This window comes from Salarias fasciatus, chromosome 19 (assembly GCF_902148845.1).
Source record: "Salarias fasciatus chromosome 19, fSalaFa1.1, whole genome shotgun sequence".
NCBI lineage: Eukaryota > Metazoa > Chordata > Actinopteri > Blenniiformes > Blenniidae > Salarias > Salarias fasciatus.
The window spans coordinates 18,784,976-18,805,941 of NC_043763.1; the positions used below are offsets into that span (position 1 = coordinate 18,784,976).

At 42.1% G+C, this 20,966-nt stretch overlaps 2 protein-coding genes across 6 annotated transcripts in view; both read right to left on the reverse strand.

Moving 5' to 3' along the window:
- Positions 1-15,323, reverse strand: part of pals1a (protein associated with LIN7 1, MAGUK p55 family member a) — a 40,396-nt gene extending 25,073 nt beyond the window's left edge. For both annotated transcript variants that reach the window (XM_030116417.1, XM_030116416.1), the window contains exons 1-5: positions 15,174-15,323; positions 3,474-3,790; positions 2,412-2,589; positions 1,784-1,884; positions 1,103-1,210 (exon numbers count right to left, since the gene is read on the reverse strand). In XM_030116417.1, the coding sequence (XP_029972277.1) occupies positions 1,103-1,210; positions 1,784-1,884; positions 2,412-2,589; positions 3,474-3,659 (573 nt within the window). In that variant the 5' untranslated portion in view covers positions 3,660-3,790; positions 15,174-15,323. The remainder of the gene's footprint in view (positions 1-1,102; positions 1,211-1,783; positions 1,885-2,411; positions 2,590-3,473; positions 3,791-15,173) is intronic.
- Positions 15,324-16,388: 1,065 nt separating this feature from the next.
- Positions 16,389-20,966, reverse strand: part of gphna (gephyrin a) — a 28,585-nt gene continuing 24,007 nt past the window's right edge. For all 4 annotated transcript variants that reach the window (XM_030116575.1, XM_030116574.1, XM_030116573.1 and 1 more), the window contains 2 exons: positions 19,979-20,117; positions 16,389-19,887 (listed from right to left, as the gene is read on the reverse strand). In XM_030116575.1, coding sequence (XP_029972435.1) covers positions 19,984-20,117 — 134 coding nt within the window. In that variant the 3' untranslated portion in view covers positions 16,389-19,887; positions 19,979-19,983. The remainder of the gene's footprint in view (positions 19,888-19,978; positions 20,118-20,966) is intronic.

Below are 20,966 nucleotides of genomic sequence, written 5' to 3' on the forward strand. Positions count from 1 at the left end.
ATATATAAAACAGGCTGTTTCAGCTGCTTTCTGTGGCGTTATTCCTCCCTCCCTATAAAAGCTGCTTTCTTGTGGTTGCTCCATATCCAGAGTCGTTTCAGCAGCACTCTGTCTGCTAACATGTAGCAGCAAGTTGCTGAAGTTTGACATCAATCTCATCTCTGACTGAATTTACTCCACCCAGCGTTGATAACAGACCTGTGACATGCTGAGTCTTAAAAAACAGGTTCCTACGATAAAATGGCAATCTTTACTGGAATATTTTCAATAACAGAGCATTCAGACGAACGCTTTCTGAGCTCCACTTATTTTCTGTTCTTTTTTATTGTAGAAATGAATATGACAAGGAGGAATAAAACACACATTTGACCTAAAACATGCCTCATTCAAAGTGGGATTTCAGTTCTCTTGAATTGCTACCTGGCCTGGAAATGTCTGAAAACACAGAGCGAGAGGAGAGCAGCGGCGACGTGCATCTGAAACCAAGAGATCCTCAAATAATCCTGCCCGTTGTGGCAGTTTATATTCCTCCTCATTACTTTTCCACTTCATTAAGTGTGACAAAGGAACGTGTTTCTAGGAGTACAGTGTGAACCGGGAGCTTTTCTCTTGTCGAAGCCAAATGCAGGGCAGGGGGCGGAGATGCCAACGCGGAGCACAAATAATGTGCTGCTTATAATGAGATTCCACTGAAATGAGCCATGAATAGCTCTGACAGCTAGCCAGCTCCACACAGGAGCCGGGATATAATTGCGGCACTGATCATACGGGCACCATGGATGTTAGTTTGACTGGAAAATCCCCGTTTTTCCACAACTTGTCATCTAGCAGTCAGAACAATTTAACTCTTTTTCCTGCTTTCAATCAGTCACTTCAAAAAAATCTGAATAGTGTAAAAGTTGTGCATGAACTTTAGGCCCATGTGTTCCTGTAATCTCGAGTGTTTCAGGCCTAATTGATGGTGAACAATGCTTCTCAGTATTCAAACTGACACACATTCATTTTAGACAACTAGATAAAGAGGCCAAAGTATTATCAAAGCAGGAGTAAAAGTGAAATCAAAGGGCAGGTGTGTGTGTGTGTGTGTGTGTGTGTGTGTTACCTCCATGGCCAGAGGAAGTGCCTGCTGTGTGTGTGGGTATGGGGGAGACGGCCGGTGCATGCTGGCAGCCACAGCATTATGGACCTTCAGCGCCGACTGGAAGTCAGACTGCAGATGGGAGAGAGAAGCTCAGTTCACACACTTACAGTATGAGCATGTTTTCCATTCCTACACCCACAACGGTGATGGAAAAAAAAAAAAAATCAGCTTCATCTTTCTCTTTAGCCTGATGTACATTTCTGGAAGTAATTTGATTCAAAGCGTAAAAGGTATCTGGCTAAGACAGTGATGTTTTTTATTACTTATAGATCCAAACAGCCACTTGCATTAACAACTAAGAATAGCGCCACCTATCAAGCATGAAAAAAAGAAGCAACAGGCGACAAAACAATGCAAGTCCAACACACTGTACCTTTAAACATGAAAAACATTTGTTCTCAAATTTTTCTTCAATAAAACATCCATCGCTTTCAAATAAAGATTAATAATTTAGGAAAAAAGAAACATTCATGAGCAAACAATGCAGCCTGTTTTCCTTCAGAGGAGTCTTATGAGGCCCCCGTTGTCATGGAGGCCTCTTTTTTAAAGTCCTCTCTACCTCCAGAGGTCAGAGAGTTTCTGAAAACTACTACAATTCTGGAGCGACTGGAGGCTCTTTCCATCTAATTCCTTCTAAATTACCTTGTTTAGTAGTGCAAGAACCAGCTCTATGTCATTCTGACTCTGCTGGTCAGTCAGGCAGCCGCGGATCTGCTTCAGCGACAGCAGCAGCTCATCCAACTCTGCCAAAAACACACACACGCCGCATCAGTAAACAGGGATACGCTGGGAAAAACCACAAAACACCAGGGAGCGTTCGGTGAATGGGATCCGAATCGGACGGATTTCAGACGCTCAGAGGGAGTCAGCGGGAGGCGGCCTGCCTGCTTGTCCTGACTCTTGCTTTTCATTTTCTCCTCACTCTACACTGTGTCTTCCTGTTTGTGTGTGTCAACAGTGCCACCCCCACAAACACAGCTTTAATTAAGTCGCCCCGGAGTGCCTCCCCTCGTGTGCTTCTCTCCCTCCCTGAGGAATTCCCTCCCTTGATGGGAGATATGTCCTCCTCGCATTCCTCGCTCCCTCTTCTCATCTCCTCACTTTCACTCTCTTCAGTCCTTTTTTTTTTTTCCTGTCTCCTGAATTTCTTAACCCCCCCCCCAACTGCACTTGAATCTCTTACTTTGTCCGTTTTTTCCTTCAAATCTTTACAAAATGAAGTGCTGTTTCACACAGTGTGTGATGTGTGTGTGTGTGTGTTTCTTTTTACCCAGCGGTGGCTGCGTCTGCTGGCTGCCAAGCGCCGGCTGCTGCGGTATGTATGTGTCTTGTAGGAATGTGGGGTTGTCGATCCCGATGTGAGGGTTCTGGGAAAGCTTCCTGAGTCTGAGCGAGGCGTTCAGATCCAGTTGGCGACCCTCTTCTTCTCTACGCCGCCGAAGGTCCTCCTAAAACACACACACAGATAAAGGCGTCATCAACATGCAGTCTTAAAAATTATGTGGCAAGTGACTGTCATAAAATAACAGCATTCAAATCAATAAAAAATTCCTAGAACTTCTGACTTCTTCATTTTGTCATACATTAAAAAAAAAATGTTAAAACTGTTCGATAAAAACAACAACAAAGCATGACTCAGTAAAAAGCTTGATGGGATTTTAGTAAACAGCAGCAGTCAGACATGCTTGATGCTCCACCAACCCGAAGAGAGTTTTCTGTTCCTGAATTCAGACTAAACAGGGATGGAGATATAGTCAAACTTAATGGTATTACTTTGACCTCCAGCACTACTGAGAGGAACTTGAGAGTCTTCTTTGAACAGGACTTATCCTTCCACTCCCACGTTAAACAAGAGTGCAGGACTGCTTTCTTTCACCTGTGTAATGTCTCTCGAGTCAGGAATGTGTTGGCTCAAAATTCCATATAAAAACCTATGCATTTGTTATTCAAGACTGAACTATTATTATTCATCTTTATGACGATGTACCAATAACATTAGAACAGAATTTAAAATTCTTACTAAGTTCATAACAACCAGGGTCAGTTCAGGATCAGGTTTAAAACCTTCTTATTTCATAAAAGCTACTGTTACAGCTGGTTCAGATCACCTTGGATCATTTTGTAGTGAAGCTGCTATATGTTTATACTGCTGACAGACCTTTTTTAACGCATTCTCCACTACATGTAACAAACATTTTGTCTCCCTGCTGTAGCCTGTGCTCCCTCCTCCCTGTAACTTCCTGAAGGACCTCTGACCTGTTGGTGACCTGTGACTCCTGCCACCATCACGCCTACAGCCAGCCCAGCTGAAAGAACCTGTGGATGCACATACCTGGTGTTGCCGTATCCTCTCCAGCTGTGCCGATCTTCGGACGGGTAACGTCCGACTGCCGAGCTCTCCCGGGCAGTCCACGGCCATTTCCCGATGCGGCTGTCCTCCCCTCAGCTCTTCATCTCCTCCTCCTCCTCCTCCTCCTCCCTCCCCGGCGACGTGGCCATTAAGATGGGAGGTTGTCATCCCGCACGCTCGTGGTGCGCTGAGCGTCTGTGTCTGAGCAGATCCTACGGCAGCGCAGGCTTTAGCGAGTCTGTGTGACGGGGGAGTCTAGGAGGGCAGCTCAGTGAACACAGCAGCCATGATACCATCACCTGTGGGGAGCAACAGGAGGATAGAATAGATCAGTGGGGGTTCAACATACAGGCAGAGGGCCAAAGAAGGCCCATATGGCAGAAGACTGACTGTTACTCATGATTTGTGCAGCGAAAATAACTGACATGAGACAAGATTGAGACTCTGAAGTGAACAGACAGAGCAGAAGGCTCTTTTAGTTGTTAGAAATTACTGTGATTGTTACTTTGTGTACCCGTTTAAACAGGAGATAAAAGTTGGACCATGAGCTCAGTCTATAAAGTATTAATGGCGGCACCTTCATTCTTATCATGTAATTACCTCCATCATTACATTTAATATCCATTTCCTCATTTTATACTGCAGCATGTAATATGCCTGTAAATTCTGGACATTGGTGGGTATGTGGCAAACAAATCCTTATCCTAAAAGTTATATTAGACTGAGACATTGCAATACAATATGAAATTTGTTGTGATATTAAAACATTTTATTTAAAAAAAATCTCATTGCATGCTTGAGTCTGACCTGCATTGAACGAGGTAAAGTTTATTGATCATTACTCTCCTAATCTTTCCTCAGCAGTGTGGCAATGTATTAGTATTAAAGGTATACTGCAGGATCCTTAGAACCAATCAGAATTGTATGGTTCCAAATCGTAATTGGGCAGTCATAATGCCAATCAATGTGGGAACGCCTTTGCGTGATGACATATCATGTCGAGTCGCCACCTCTGTGTGCGCTCTGGTTTCGAGCCGCGCATGCGCAGAGCATTGTTTAGGAAGTGACATGCAGTGGGAGCTACCCAAGCACCTCATTCAGAAGCGGCTTGCTCCTCCCGGCGCCTCCGAAGATGGCCAGCCACAAAAAAAGAACAATGTTTGAGATGGCAGAGGATAGAAGAAAGGCCATAGAAAAGAAGGGCAAAACGCGTGTTTTACTCGGAGATTCCTTTACGAGGTGGTGAACATTCAAAACATAAAAGGGAATTAGAACTGATCACGACGTGGGGAGGTTTCTGCTGGACAGGTAACCTGCTTATTATCCCATTCAAATGTGTTTCTGTTGCATAAACACGTAAGAAACTACTTTACGGATCATATTCTTATGTATGATTGGAAGAAGAGTCCGACATGATTACAAATGTGTTTTTAATCCTATGCGGAAAGACGATGCTCCAGCTGCGCGGATGTAAACAAACTGAAATGCGGCTGACGTGCGCGCTCCCACAGTCCTCATGCGGAGGGAGCCGCGCATGCGCAGTGCTCCAAAAATGGAAAATCGGCCATGCTGTACGAAATCAGTGGAGAGTCCTCGAATATGCCTTTAACTCTGGAGTGTGACCTGCAACACGTGGCCAAATGGGTGAATTTAGGACACGACATCTAACCATAAAATGTTACCCAAGAACCTAAATTGCAAAAGCCCATTCAGGAAAACTAAGGGTAATTCTAAGGTCGGGGCCAGGCGACAAAATTGCATAATCCCTACAGCAGTTTGTGATGTTAATCTGCTACAAAAGGAATTCCATTCATTCAGTATCGCATTGAACTGAAAGTTCAACACAATCAAATCCAAACAAACACAAACAAACCTATCTTGACTTTTGGTACACTCCTCCACCTGTCTGCTCCATCCAACCCCAGAGTCCCACTGAAGGAGCTCCCCACAAAGCCTCATACAATCTACACTTCCACTGTCCAGCTGACCTGACTCACGGCCTTAAAGCGGCCCTGCTGTCGCCGAGGGATGTGACCGGCTGCGCAGCTGACAGCTGGATGAGCCGTGAAATACAGCATGGTCATGTTCTATCAAACCCTCGTCCCGCCTTTCCCTCTTACTCCTCAGCAGCTCAAAGACGACATCATGACAGATACATCCCTCCACCCGCCGCCACACATAGCCATGGCAACGGCTTTGTCAGCGACCGGGTGGTCCCGGGTACGGTGTAGGGAGGTGGCAGGAGGGTCAAAAAAAGAAAGGGGGGGGGGGGGCAATGACAAGCAAGGTAGAGAGGAAGAGAGCGAAGGTAAAAATAAACATTGTGAGAGATAAGGATGGATGGATGTCTTATCTGCCAGTTAAACAACAACAACAGGTTTGATATGTTATCTCTTACCAGCAGGACTGTAAACGTGTGTGCACACACACACACACACACACCACGCACACACACAGTCGGAGGTCCCATGATGCAGCAGCGAGGAATGCCAGGCAGCCCTGGGAACAAAATTCCTCTGATGGGGGAAGGGTGTGTGGGTGTGTGTGTGTGTGTGTGTGTGTGTGTGTGTGTGTGTGTGTGTGTGTGTGTGTGTGTGTGTGTGTGTGTGTGTGTGTGTGTGTGTGTGTGTGTGTAATCAAAACACACCACACTTGCTCTTTCAGTTTATCTGCACTGACCTTAAAACATTGTGAGGAATGGTGCAAAGAAGCAAAATCCAACATACTTAAAAGAGGGAACCAACACAAGCAGACCATTTTCTCTCATCTTTCAGATTGCTGCTGACAGAGACGCCTTCGTTCCATGATCAGCCAAAACTTATGATCCACACACAACACAGTGTGGAGAGGTCCTGTTCATCCCCACAAGGCTGAAACCACACTGAACGCTTCAATGGTACAGAAATACATGTAGCATCATCAAAATATATATATTTTTTTAAATGCTAAAAGAAAGCACAAGCAGTTTGTTTAAAAAGTGGTCTACTGTTTTAAAAAAAAAAAAAGAACAATCGTGTTTGTTAAATCCTACAAACACTAATAGATCATCCTCCTGGCAAAGCTTATCAGCTGGTTATAAAGGCTACCATTCATTATCTCATGAAATTTCGTTTCAGAGGCGGAAAGAAAAAAATATCAGGGTTTTTGTCAAGTTGTGGATATCTACATGCTGATAAGCTGAAGTCAAAGGTACAACTGTGAGCAGAAAATAGATCGATGCCTGCCACATTCTGAATTGCATCCAAAAACACAAAAACTTCACTTTGCAGAAAAAAATTAAAATAGTCGTTCATCAGAGTAAAATGATTGATTTAAGAAGTTAGTCCACCAGCACCTGCAGATCGAGTACAAAGTAACTGGAATCCAGACAGTAGGTATCACTGAAACAAACCTCAACCAGGGCTCTCATTCACTCCTTCTCAACTGGTGACATCTACCATGAACTTTAAGTGGCAGCGAACACACAGAATCAAAAGGATTGGGTGGAATCATGACGACTGCAGTTAGTCTGATGCTCAGACAGAGCAGAGAGGAGAGAAAGGCTGGAGACCGGTCCTCGGAGGTCTCCGGTTCCCCTTACAACAACAAGCACCAAGCTGCTCCACAGGGAGGTTTACAGGACGAGTTAAGGATCAAAATTAGGCTGTTCAAAGAGCCCTTTGGCAAGGAGGACGTTTGTTTTACTTATTTGACGAGTCTCAACTCAAGAGTCGACACCCACCCAAACGGATTACGAGCCGGGAGAGAAGTATTCCAGGAAGGTATTCAAGGAAAGGAAAAACTGAAGTCAAGGTAAACAAAACAAACTTTTACTGCATTCAAAGTGTTTGTCGGTTAAAACAAGCACAGAGCTGTTCATCTCTCAAGTAAAAGATTCATTACAGTGCGTAGCTAGAACGCTGAACCATTTTACTTTATTTCCAACAACGAATCAGAGAAAAGCGTCACTGCTGATAATCAACAAAGCTGCACATGAGGAAAGCAAATCAAAGTCTGACGCTCCAATTAGAATACTTGATTTTTAGAGATTTTCTGTCCCCGGTTGGTTGCTTCGCATGAGCGGTTACCTGAGTAACCTGGCCAGGAGCAGAAAAATTAGCACAGGCTGCATTAACATCACAATGACATGGCTCAGGTATAAAGAGGTTTGGGTCCGTCTCTATCGCTGCGTACAGGCCAGACTGCTGTCCGACACTGCTGCTGTGCATTTGCTTTGAATTCAAGACAATTCCCATCCGAGCACAAATGAGAAACACAGCACTTGACTGTCTACATACATGGTGCACGGCTTCATTCCGAGGATTGCATTCATTACCAGTTTTGCCGGTGACGATAGGTGGAGATTTGTCAGTGAGATATGAGAAAGAGGCGCCCAAGACGTAAACTTGGTGGTGATCCACACATTCCTGCCGTAAGCTGTGTGCAGATCAGTGTCAGTGGCTAACTGTGAGGAAAACGGATGAGGCGGGGGTGGCGTTTGATACACGGTTTGAGTAGAAAAGCCTGCATGATGGGAGATGACGCTCTGCAGCCGTTTCCTCCCGGACCCCTGCACTCACACCAATAACTTCTGTGAAGAAACCTTTATCTTCTAAACTACTTGACAGCACTTAAAGATAAGGTTGATGAGCTTTAACATACATAACATGGAGACCCCCACCTTTCCAAACACACAACACCATCTGCCAGTGTGGCTTACCTCCTGCTGCGTGTGACTGAATATGAATGCCTGTGTGGCTGGCCCTGACTAGTGTTTAAAGCAATATCCATGGTTACATGGCGTTTTTTTTTTTTTGTTTTGTTTTTTTTTTCCCCAATTCAGAATTAGTTTATTCCAAAATTAATAATTTGGAATTAAAGTATTCTCCCTCATGTTTGCATGGGAAACATGTTTATTCACCTCCATTGAATTTTGCTTTATCTCTGGGGGTTGGGAAGGGTTCTGATTGGACAGCAGGCGGAAGTGACCTATTTACATCTACTGGAAGAAGTCTGCTTCCTGGGTTTTTTTTCTTCCCCTTTCTCGATTAACTTTAATGTTACAGTTTTAAAAAGTTTAGCATCCACTTCTTCTAAGGCTCCTGATAAATAACTCATCTCCATTCTCGCCGCCATCTTGGAATGTGTGTGTCTCTGGGAACGAGCATGTGCAGAACGACTGGATTTAAGTTAAAGCAGAATAACATGCTTCAAAAATTAGAATAAAGTGGCCACTTTATTCAGAATAAATTTTAACTTGGAAGAAAATTTCAGTTGGAATGAGATGTTTACATGGTCATTTTAAAGCAGAATTTGCTTTTATTCGGAATTAAAAGTCTGATGTAAATGTGATCTAATTATTCACCTCCATGTGCTCCTGTAACTGGGTGACAATCTGAAAGCACATGATTGCTCAGTAGAATCTTAACATCGGCGTACCCATATCAAAAAACAGATCTGCAGACACAACTTTACTGGGAAATGAACTTCACTTATGAAGCACTTTTTTATCGTCTTCAAGCACTGAGTCACGGTCAGTCACATCCACACAAACACTGACACCAATAGAGATGGCTGTCATGCCAGGCGCTCAAACCTCCACTGGCAACTTGAGAGTTCAGTGCCTCGGCCAAGGACACGACACAAATGAGCGATCCAACCGCAAACATTGTGACTGGAAGACAACAAGCTCTAACAACAGAGACGCAGTAAGGGCGTTTACAGGGTTTATAATGCAAAACAAAACAAAAAAAAAAACAGATCTAACATGACTCCAGCTGGTCAGAAAAAAAGGGAATCTTCCAGCAGGTCAACATGTGGACGATGAGAAAAGTACAGTTGTGTGCCAAGAACAACAGCCATGTCATAACGAGGTTGTTCTTGGCATGAAGTCGTGTTTGATTTGATTCCCCTGGCGGAACTGTTATCTGCTCCATTCAGCTACATGCAAACGCTTCCAAACTGAAACAGAGGAAAAGCGAACTACTGAGATCACCAGCCGTCCCCAAGCTCAAGCTTATGATATCAAAAAAATGAAAACAATATGTGGAAGCACTTCACTGGAGGGTTTATACACTTCCTCAAACAGCGCTTTGTTTAGTACACAAATCTAACTCAGCTACAACAGCGGGGGAAACCGAGAAAGCGCTGTCAGCGCCGAGACACTCATATCAAATCATTTCCACAACGCCAGTCCATGAACACCGAGGAATGTCCAGAATAACGCTTTGTCCCAGCGCATAACATGTGAAACCAGAGAACTAGAAGGTGATCTCAGTTGCCACGAAATCTGATTAAAGATGAAGTTACTACTGCACCATAATCCCTAATCCTAAACTCATCTTTTTGAGAGCCCCATCTCGCATATATTCCCCAACCTGAATAATATATTCCAAAACAAGCCCCCCGATTTCAAAGCTGCCAGCCTCTTTTACACAAACTTCCTCCTCCCCAACATCAGCAGAAAGAGGAAAACAGCATAACTTCCAGTGGAAAGTGAGGAGGAGAAAAAAATTAAATGGGTGGAAGAGATGTCTTTCGCAGCCAAGTTGCATTTTATTCTCCTCAGCACAATCTCCAGCAAGACTACAGCCACAAACTGTCAAACATCCGCTGAGTTATATCAAAACAGGCTTGTCACAGGTCACACTGGATCCCTGGAACGGGTCTCTCCAACTGCACAATCAGCTAAAAATGCATGGCAAGGCACGAAATAGAAAAAAGAGCAGTGGTTTTTCCTTTAGAGAGACACCGACAGTCAAGTACGACATCAAATCCGACACAAATGGCCTGCTACTTAACAAGCGTAAAAAAACACGAGGAGTCAGTCAGTCGTCAGGAGCAGAAGCGGAGTCGAACTGTTATCTTCCGTTCAACAGTTCACTCTGAAACACACATACATACACACACACACACAAGCCTCAAGTAAAAAAGCCGTACCGCTCCGTACCAGACGATGAAGAACAGCATGAAAAAGAGGGGAGGGAGAACAAAAGGGGGGCTCAGAGGCTGCTTCATGATGTTTCATGTTAGTTACCTTGTCAAAAGGCCTGATCCTTCAACTGTGAAGTCATGGAGCCATTAACATCAATGGAGGTACATCTGAGGACTTACGTTTAATATATTTGTCCCAAACACACGCCTGCTCTGTTGCAGAGTGTACTGATTAGTCAGTATGAAGTTTATTTTAATGTTTAAATCTCAGGAGCAGCATGTCATTTCTTTCTCACGAAATAAAGCCTTGTGCAATGGTTTCCTGTGGCTTAAAGGATGCTAGCGCTGATTGTATTAGCCAGACAAGGACAATATTTCAATGGGGTGGCTTAAAACTGTGCAGACAGAAACTGGAAATGATGAGAGGAAGCAGGCCTAATGATATCAAACATGGTTTAGATGACAGTGTGATTCCTGTGAAGTGGACACAAATAGAAACCAGCGATTTCAAAATGGAAGAAGAGAGGTCCAGGCTGGAAGAGGGACAGATTAATTAGAATGTGCATGTGCTTTACAAAACTGAGGGTGTGCTCTCTGTCAACTTTTATGAAGAATTTACATCAGAAAAACCCTACAAGTAAGAACAACATTTTAGGAACTGAAGACGATGGCTTTAGCTGCTACACCTGCCAGTTTTTGCTGATTTTACTCTCAGAGGCCAGGGATCCATTGACTATCTGCTGTTACTGCTGGATGGGACCAAACCAACTATGACCTGTAATTTACTGTTTCACAAAGACAGTAAATAAAAGGAAACAAATATGTGATATTAACTCTTAAAAAACACACACATGTAGTTTTCTGGTATGTTACAAATATGTGCTTTTTAATTGCTTGAGTCATTCATGAAAACAAAGCATCCAAATAATCCCACTATTATCAACTATTTCATTAAATCATAATTGGAAAATTCCCCTTACTGAACCTCTCCAGTTTTATTACTCTTCCAAATAACAGTGCTCTCTTTTTCCACCTAATATATTCAAGCTGGGACTGGAACCTGTTTTCATTTTCTTTTAACGCAACTTATACATCTGCAGAAGTTCAGCAGTTCTGTTCTGACAGTTTTATTAAAAAAAAATAAAAATAAAAAAAAATGGAGGACAGTGGCAGGGCGGCTGTGTGGCAGCAGGATGGTGTCATGAAAGGGAAGGTTTATAAGACAGTCACGATACCTGCTTTTATGTAAGGTTTTGAAACAGTGGAAACAGGATTAAGCACAGATCAGAGGGACGATGAAGGTCGAGAAGCTGAAAGATGAAGAGGAAAATTAAGGAAAGTTTCTGGGAAGAATCAGGATCGATCCACCCACTGACCCTGTGAAGGGACCATCCCATTATCAGGACTTCACTGCACTTCGTCAATCTGAGCTGAGGCCAGTGGATTATCAGCAACAGATGTCTGCAATGAGCCTTCAGATCATTTGGCTTTATCGTTTCCAAGAGCAGTTCCTCATCCGTACCTGGAGCTTAAAAAGAAACATCCTTCACCGGAGCGGAGGCTGAAACCCCGCTGGTGCAAAAATCAGCCGTGTGGAAAAGCAAACCCTGATTTTGTGGCATTTGGATTTGACAGCTGCTGAACTCTGGCTTCCAACCAGGTCAGATATACAGAGTGAGCAAGAGAGAGAGCAAGAAAGAGAGAGAGAGAGAGGGAGAGAGAGAATTCCAGAGAACAGAGGACTGCTGAATTTCACTGGCCCGTGGCCCAACGTGCCTGTCCTCACCTCTCCGCTCCTCCAGCTCACTCCGAGTGGACGTAAAAGCAGGGCTCTGACCCTGTCGCCATGGTGACGCGACCTCCTACCTGGCAGCTGAGCCCATTTAAAGGTCGGCTCAGAGTTTCGGATGATCCTGGTCTTCACATTTACAGTACAGATTTAACCCTTTATCTGTTAACGTCTGCAACTCTCAGGCTAAAAACATTGTTGATGATCATGTGAAACACCATTAAAGGGACGAACATCGAGATGTTTCAGCTATTCAAAAATGGCTTTCCTGTCAGTTCACCTGATTTATCGATTATCATCTGAAAAAACTAAAAACTAAACAAAAAAAAACTGAAAATGAGCATCATCAGCTGAGTAAGTCAAATCAGTGCAGGTACTCTTAAGAATAAACAATTGTACATATCGTGCAAACAAAACATTTTAGAGGAAAATGAAGTCCATACAGAAATCTATCCAAAGTCTTTTAAGCGAGAAACAGTGAAATATTGATTTTGGTCAGTATAGTACTGTTTAACTAATATTATTAAAAAAAAGATTTCAGAGTGCAGTTAAGAGAGTTTCCCTCTGGGATTAAAATATTTTTATTCTATTCAATTCTATTGTGTGCGAATAGCACATAAAAGTATCTTCAACTGACCTTAAAGTGTTGAAATATCCACAGTAATGTCATATAAAGGGTTAAAATCAACTGCATGCACCTGCAGCTTCAATGGCTCAGCTGATAGCTCTTCTCCTTTAAAGGGGGTTGATCTACAGGTGGATAGTTTCATCCTCCTCACAGGCTTCACATTTTACTCATTTCATATTGTCACATAAATCAGGGAGGAATTCGCTCACTCAAAAGCTTGTTCCATAAATAAGGGACTCCGGCTGTCATTGAAAGCAAAATAAACTAAAAAGTATGGCACATCAGGCACAAACCTGTCGATGGCGGATTGAATATTTGTTTTCACATCAAAACAAACAAATACTGGACTGACCAAGTTATCCAAGAGGCCTCGTAGTTGAAGTTCTCAGTCCTCATCTTCTCTCATGCAGTTGCTCTGCCTTGTCATTTAAGGTTTGCTAGCTTCATGTTCAACACAAAGGGAATCTGCAGGGTCGATCTTTACCACGCTGAGTTCACTCATCATCACACTTTTCCACCGTCATTAAAGCACCACACTCATGTCATCAGCAACCACCAAAAAAAAAAAAAAAACTGTGTCAGCCTTCAGCATCAACACGTGATTGTTGTTTTTACCTCAAGGGATCTTGTTTGCTGACACTGTTATACTGTCAAATTCTAAAAAGCAGCTGTATAACCACACGTCGCGGAAACTGCCACAGCAGCATGGTATTATCATGAAATCACCGCAGACAGCCTGAGGCACACTGCATGACACTGCAACTCCTGACATGAGGTGATCTCAGGGACAGTACCAGTACAGATCAACACACGTCTTGATGAGCACATTCACCCGTTCACATGTTTGCTGTTCTCCTCCTCTTTCTCTATTTGTTTGTGTGTGAAATACACTTTCACACGGCACAGTGAACTCAGGTTTGCTGCTAATGTCGGTGTGAACATTTGTACATTTATCCATCAAGTTGTGGACAAAATCAAAAAGAAAAAAAAGTCACTGTTATTACCTTTGGCAATACATGACACTGCTAAAAATGGTCTTCAGAACAATAAAAGGTGAAATGAAGTAAATTCATGGTGAATGTTCGTCATGAATGTTGGTCATTTTCATGTTTTTTAAAACACTCTCCATGAAACAAAAACAGTACACAATGGTGTTCATCCTCACTGAATTTACAGTTTGGAATAATTAACCTATCGTAATCACACTGTTATCTTAGGATTTGAATGACAGCCATATACGGGGTTGAAGGGTTAGTTTAAAGTATGATGAGTCTTGTCTGACAATTGATTCACAGTAAACACTCCCAATGATTCAACAAATGTAAAGTCAGAAATAACTAAATAAATATCTACTTTTATCATCTGAAACTCAATAAAAGCATTTTGGTGTATGGACATAAGACATTTTTAGCAATCCAGCTCATTTTAACCAAAGTACTGTGATAATAATCAGGATGTTAGATTATCTTAACGTTGTAACTAATCTGAAATGAGACTGTCAATCAGGAAGGAGTTCCCAACAGAATCCAGAGCACAACACAAAGCATTCTCAATACTGCAGGAGTTATCTGAGGTGGGCACATACCGTTTTCTACCGAGATAACACCATTTAGGGAAAACTATGCATTTGCTCGTTTATGTTCATCACAAAGCGAAACAAAAACGATCCTTTGGTATCAATCATGTTCAATTCCTTTTCGCATTGAGCACTGACAACATCTAACAGACTTTAATCTGTTCTAATAACCACAAAAACCACCTTTACGGTCACATTTCGGGGGAGTTTAGCAACAGAAACTGTGCACAGTGAGGTGAAACCAACCAACCGCTTATTAAAAAACAAAATCCAACAAGTCACGCAACAGCTGTGAAGAAATAACCAAGCAATTAGCCAAATCACACACAGTTTGAAATAAATAAACTTCAGCCAAAGTTATGTGAAAGGATTTTAAGCACAGTCCTCCAGGATGTCAACTATTAACAAGAGGGATAGTTAAAAATTCACCTAAGGTTTCGTAGGTTGGAGTTTCTGTGGTTCAGGGTGGAGTGACAGCTAGCTAAGCTAGTCCACAGAAATATGACTGTTTTGGTCAGTCCTATTAAGAGTAACCACTAAACAGCTAAAACCTAACAAACCCAACTGCTTCTTCAGCGGAAAAGTAGTATCATCTATTAACACGATGCCTTCTAAGTCAGGTCAGCAGTCAGAAAAATGACGCTCTTTGTTTGGAAGCACTGTTTGATTTTAGTGCTTCTTATCGTTAGCAGCTAGCTGCTAGCTGGCTCCTTCCTGCGGCACCTGTTGATAACAAAGCCACTTCAGAGCGGAGAGAAAACCCCACAGCGAACTCACCGCCCGCCCCGCTCCGCCGCTACATCCGACCGGGAACTCACACACAGGGGTCCCGTTTTAGTCCCAGCAGGCGTAAACTGGAGAGTATTTCACAGTTTGGCTGAAAGAGACTTGTTGCTCGCTGGGAGAGCTCTCCCTCCTCCTCCGGCTGCTCCGGGCAGACTGTCACTTCCAGCTCCAGACGGAGGGGGAGGAGCCCGCTGGCTCGCAGCACGATGAAACGCCGCAGCTGATTGGACGAGGCGATGAAAGGAATCCGCTCTCAGCCAACCAGGAAAGTCGCTACAAGGGACGCAGCACGTGAACGTTGCAAAGCGCACTATTTGCTTATTCGTGAAACATGAATTCGTGTGTGAAAGACGCAAAAATAATTTGCACGATGGATTTAAAAAAAAATAGTAGCTGTCAAATCCACACATTTTTACGACAACTTTATATTATTTCAAAAGACTCCAGAAATGTTCTCAAAAAATATGTTACTAAATGCAAATAAACTAAATATGAACATTTTTTTATTACAATATTATTCCATAATTTTCTTATTTCATATATTTTAGCTAACATTGCTACATTTGACAACATTAAATAATATCTATATACGATTTTTGCGGTGTGAACAGAATTTCCCCCAGGCGGCATGAATAAAGTATACCGGTAATCTTAGCTTCAATCCAGCCTTCTTCTATATCACTTAATTCTATCTAGGGTTACACGGTGCTGGAGTCCTGATTATTCTTTCCATGACAGAAAATCACAAAAGAAAGAGGCTCAACCACGAGTTACAGAATAATCAGGATTATTTTTATTAATTCATCTTCAGTTTCAATAATATCATTACAGAAAAAACATCCTCTTCATTATATTTATACAGTAGTAGTAGAATGCTGTGTCATTGCTTCATTACAAGTGCTGGTCATAGTTTATAGTGTGTGCAGTGTGACACTGAGTTCAGTCCAGTGTTACGAATCACTCAGTACAAAGGCAGTTTAACAATAACCTGCTTCTTCTTACTCAAATGAATCTATCTGGGTTTGATTGGTCCTCCTTGGGCAGGTGCCAGGACGCGCTCTGATGCTGCGTTCGAGTTATATCGCTGATGTGAGATGTCAAATTTGAAGGGGAAAAAAAATCGCATGGAGATGTAAATATTTTAGTACTCAATGCAAATCTAATGGTTTTCACAGCATTGATGACTGTCTTTACAAAATATCACCCTGTTTTTTTTTTTGCTCCCTACTTCTGTCTTTCTTCACAGGAACGCAGCATGAGCCAATGACGAATATCGTTTCTCTTGTTTGATGAGGCAAATGAGAAGTTTATAAGAACCAAGCAAAAGGAAGAAACGAAAACGGTGTTGGCACTGGTAATCACATTTTCACTATTTAAGGATCTCAGGTCAGATCTGGAGGCCGGCCCAGGATAACACCTGCCCAAAGAGGAAGACACGCCCCCCTTTATGGGCATGCAAGTGAGAAGAGGGGAGGAAGGAAAAAGAGGACAATGAGGAAGAAGAGGAAAGGCGGGGCGGTGTAGAGTGTGTCGGCCTGTCAGTAGAGCGGTCAAAGCTCAAAAACTACTGACTGATGCTGCATTCAAGTCATGGAGGAAGATAGTAAGCAGAATACACAGTTCACTTCATATTTCTGTGAGTCAAAAGACGACCGTCAGACCAGCGGAGATTTATCGAACATATAGCTTTTATATCATCTTGATATTGTTGAGTACAATTTAAAAAAAAAAAATCTTTTAATGTGGCAGTTTCATCTGATATGACCTGAACGCAGCATCCGACCTTTGACCGTGTTGAGTCAGTCTTGTCGAGACCACAGCAATGAGAGAAGTTAATGTGGCGCACTGCGACGCCCGGGCCACACCCGACGCATCTCGATGGTTTCTGTTGATCGGTAAACTGTTTTCACTTCACGCCAGGAGGAAACTTTGGGAGTTCTTGGTGGGCTGAATATCAAATGAGATTTTCTACACGCTCGGACTAGGTACAGTACATAGAGAAAAGCAGTCACGTGACGCCTTGATTGACAGCCTTGAACTGTGTTGATTCTTTTGACTTGATCGAGCACCTTAACACCGCCGTGGTAGAAATAGCGCAGTTTACGAGCACCTGAATGTGACACCCTGCTTTCAAGTGATGCCGGGTCAGAGTTTCCTTTGAGTTGGGACTCAAGTATGTCACAACTCTTGGATGATTGAAGCGGTTTATGATTGGAAAATAAATAAATGAGATGTCGGCCAATAACTGGCCAAACAGAAGCTAGCCTTCAAAACTAACTACAGTAATCTTTGGCTCCTAAACAGATTAAGACAGTCTAGATTTTTATGTCTCCAACAGACACCATCCAGTCACCAGAAATATTCACTGAAGCACCAAATATGTATCAAGCCAGAGCTGGAAAAACTCCAGCATAAATGGAAAGTTCAGTCAGTTTTACATATTGGTTATGCTCTCCTTGGCCTTTAGTTTCTTTCCTATGCTTCTGAGCCGTGTGGTTGCATGTGAAAGCAAGTTATAGGGGGAACTGTATTTATTTTTTTGTTCTCGTTTTGATTATTTAATCACAAAATGTTGAGATTCAAACTGAGTTGCAGTTTGATAAAAGACTTTCAAGTTACAGACTTCAGCTAAAACCCAAATTTGACAATAGCTTGTTGGGAGCTTCGTGACTTCAGTCTCCACATCGGCATATCGACACTTTTTTTCCCTTTTTATTGCAATTTAAAATCTCTGTAAACATTGTGATTTTATCAGGCATATTTATCTTTTCAATATTTCAACTGGCTTTTTGCATGTTGTATTTATTGTTTTATTGTTTATTTGTAAACAATTCTCCTTAACATTTATAAAGTGAACCTTTTATCTGTAAATGTTTGCATGTTTTCTATATTTTGTCACTTTCCCTGAACATAAATGTAATAAATATTGTCCTCATCAAAAAAATCTTGCTTCGATCTCAACGGATCACATTATTATTGACATTCAATATCCATTACCTTTTAAAAGATTCAAACTTTTATCTATATTGATGCTTCTGTAGTTATTTTAAATTGTTTACTTCCTTGTTGAGATTTTTGCTTTATTTTCAACATTTTGCCTTTTGTCTAAACAGTTCATTATTAGTGAGAACATCTCGGTTTTAATTTGTAATCCAAAAGAAAAACTCCCTCTTATTTGATTTTCCTTAAAGTTGTTGCAAAACTCAGTTATTATAGAAACCGTTTGGCAACATTTCACAGCTTTGAGTCAGCACTTTCATGTATTGATGCCACTGTTGCATCAATATCCTGGATATGAAACTGTCTTGGTTCATATCGATCTGGCAGTAAGAAAGTCCACCTTCTGGTCTCTATGAAGTTTCCTGATTGATGTAACTTCATGTTGACTTATTAACCAGCAAAATGAACTATTTGAGTTAATATTTCATTTGGTTCGCTTTGGACACAGCCTCCAGAGCCGTTTTCAGTCTTTCTGAAGAAACAGGTAGAAGGCATTAATCTCATCGTTCAGCTCACAACAGAAAAGAAGCAACTTGTTGAAATCTGAACACGATCCTTTTAAGTACTATCATTTTCTGGGAGAACCAGTGGTCTGCTAAGAGGACATTACTCTCACCTTTCACTCGTCAGTCTAAATATTTCGATTGTGTTTTCAAAGTGGTTTCATGATGTAAACTTGAGACTTGTAGGTAAAACACCACTTGAATGCAGGGTTAAACTGATATCGGCAGCAGTACAAAACAACCAAAACCTTTTGATTCGACATCAGACCAATGAACCTGTTGCCTTTTTTTTTCTTCCTAAATATGACCTACTGACCCAGCTAATAAGAAGAATTCATGGCTTTCATTGAGAGTCATGATGAGATTTAGTGTGGTTTAAAAGCATCGTACATGAAGACTTAACTTAAAATAATAAACAAATACAAAGAATCCTTGTATTTTTCCTTTTTTTTTTTTTTGGCAATATTAACTGTACTGGCACAAACTATATGAGCAGCTTCAATGCCTTCCCCAACCGTTGTTTTTTTTTTTTCTCTTTTTTTCTTCAGTCTCTACTGATGTCAGGGGTCGGTATGCGGTATCTGAGAGGAGAGTACTGATACGACAGGGTCGGGTTATCAAGGAGCTTCCATATCTGGATAGACGACGCCAGAGCTGAGTAGCAGTTAAGGTAGAAGTAGAAAAAGAAGGAGGAGGAGGAGGAGGGTGACAGAAAGGGCTAAAAAAGGTCAGGAGGAGTGAAGGAAGGAGGGGGCAAGTCTCTATTTCTCTATATCTACCAGGGAAAAATGTCAAACGCACAAAGCAAATGAACAGGAGAGAAGAGGGCATGGATACTACTAAGATGAGAATATTCAATCAGAACCATGATAATAATAATAAATAGAATATTAATTAAGAATATTAATAATCATTATCATCAGGATAATAATAATAATCATAATAATAATATTACAGAATAAATCTCATATTTTATATATTTTTTTCACATTTTTTTTTTTCTTCATTGAAATACAGTGATCTCCTCAGAGCAGACCAATGAGGACTCAGCCTGCGCTGGCTCCGATTGGCTGTTGCATATGACATCACAGCTAATGGCGACCAGGTAGACATGCACCACTTCCTGCCCTCGCCCGTTTTCCTTGTCCAGACAAGAAGTCCTGGCACTGCCACGGTGAATCGGTAGCGAGTGACATTGAAGTCTGGAGGGAAGAGGAGACACGAGTGAGTGAGTTAAGGCACAGACTGCTGCTGAAGGGAGGCCAAACGGAGTGACGCGGCGGCGCGGCGCACCTGCATCATAGCCGTCCGATGACCATGACGTCCACCACCTCCCCCTTGTGCAGCTCCACGTACTGCTCTGTTTTGGGGGGTAACATCAGCAGGCCGTTGGCGCTACGCATTGACATTAGCCTGCTGGATACCTGGTTGCCTGAAAAGACGGGGAAAATTAGTGTCATCTTCAGTGTGAGTCAGTTAAACTGCACAATAGTGTATTTAGCGAGCATACGCTCTGTTGGGCCAAACCTCTGTGTCACGTCTGTATTCAAGTCGTGGTTTTAAGTGTGAGGGTGCAATGACTAAAGGTTAGGACACTTAGACATTTACACTGTCAGTGTAAAGTGAGCAAATAGTTTTGCTCTCATGTGGCACAGATCACTTCTGCTTTGAGATGATGTAAGCAGGAAAAACACGCATGCATTTGGACATTTTCAGATTGGATATATATCCTTCATTCCTCAGTCTCTACCTAAAAATCCTTGCAATGTTTGATGAACTTCTCAGGCAGCGTGGCATAAGTGCCATCGGTCATTATCCTCTGCAGCTGGCAGTAGGTGCAGAAGTAGCCTGAAGTTTGTAAATACAAGTGCACATGCGCAATGTTTCTGATGTTACAAGCAAGTGAAATTACAAGAATAATTACTGCAGTCACAAAAAGAAAAAGATTTAGGCAGCAAATCCGAAACTTCAACAGCAAATCAAGACTTGCAGTGTAAATGTGATCTTAGTGATGTTTAGTTGTGGGGTAAGGGGTTAAAAATGCATTATAGCAATAAGAAGACTTCACAAAAATAAAGCCCACAAGTCTGTTTACCATTCATTACTGTTATTGTGGGATTCCAAACCTCACAGCACCATGCATAAAGTAAACCAAAAGTCTACCTTTGAAAGGTTATTATATGATGTTTAGGACTAATATTATAATGGCAGGTCTGGGAATACTCATCCAGTTGAGCTTAGGGTGAGGGAATGCATCATGTCTGTGTCCTGATGAGCGCGC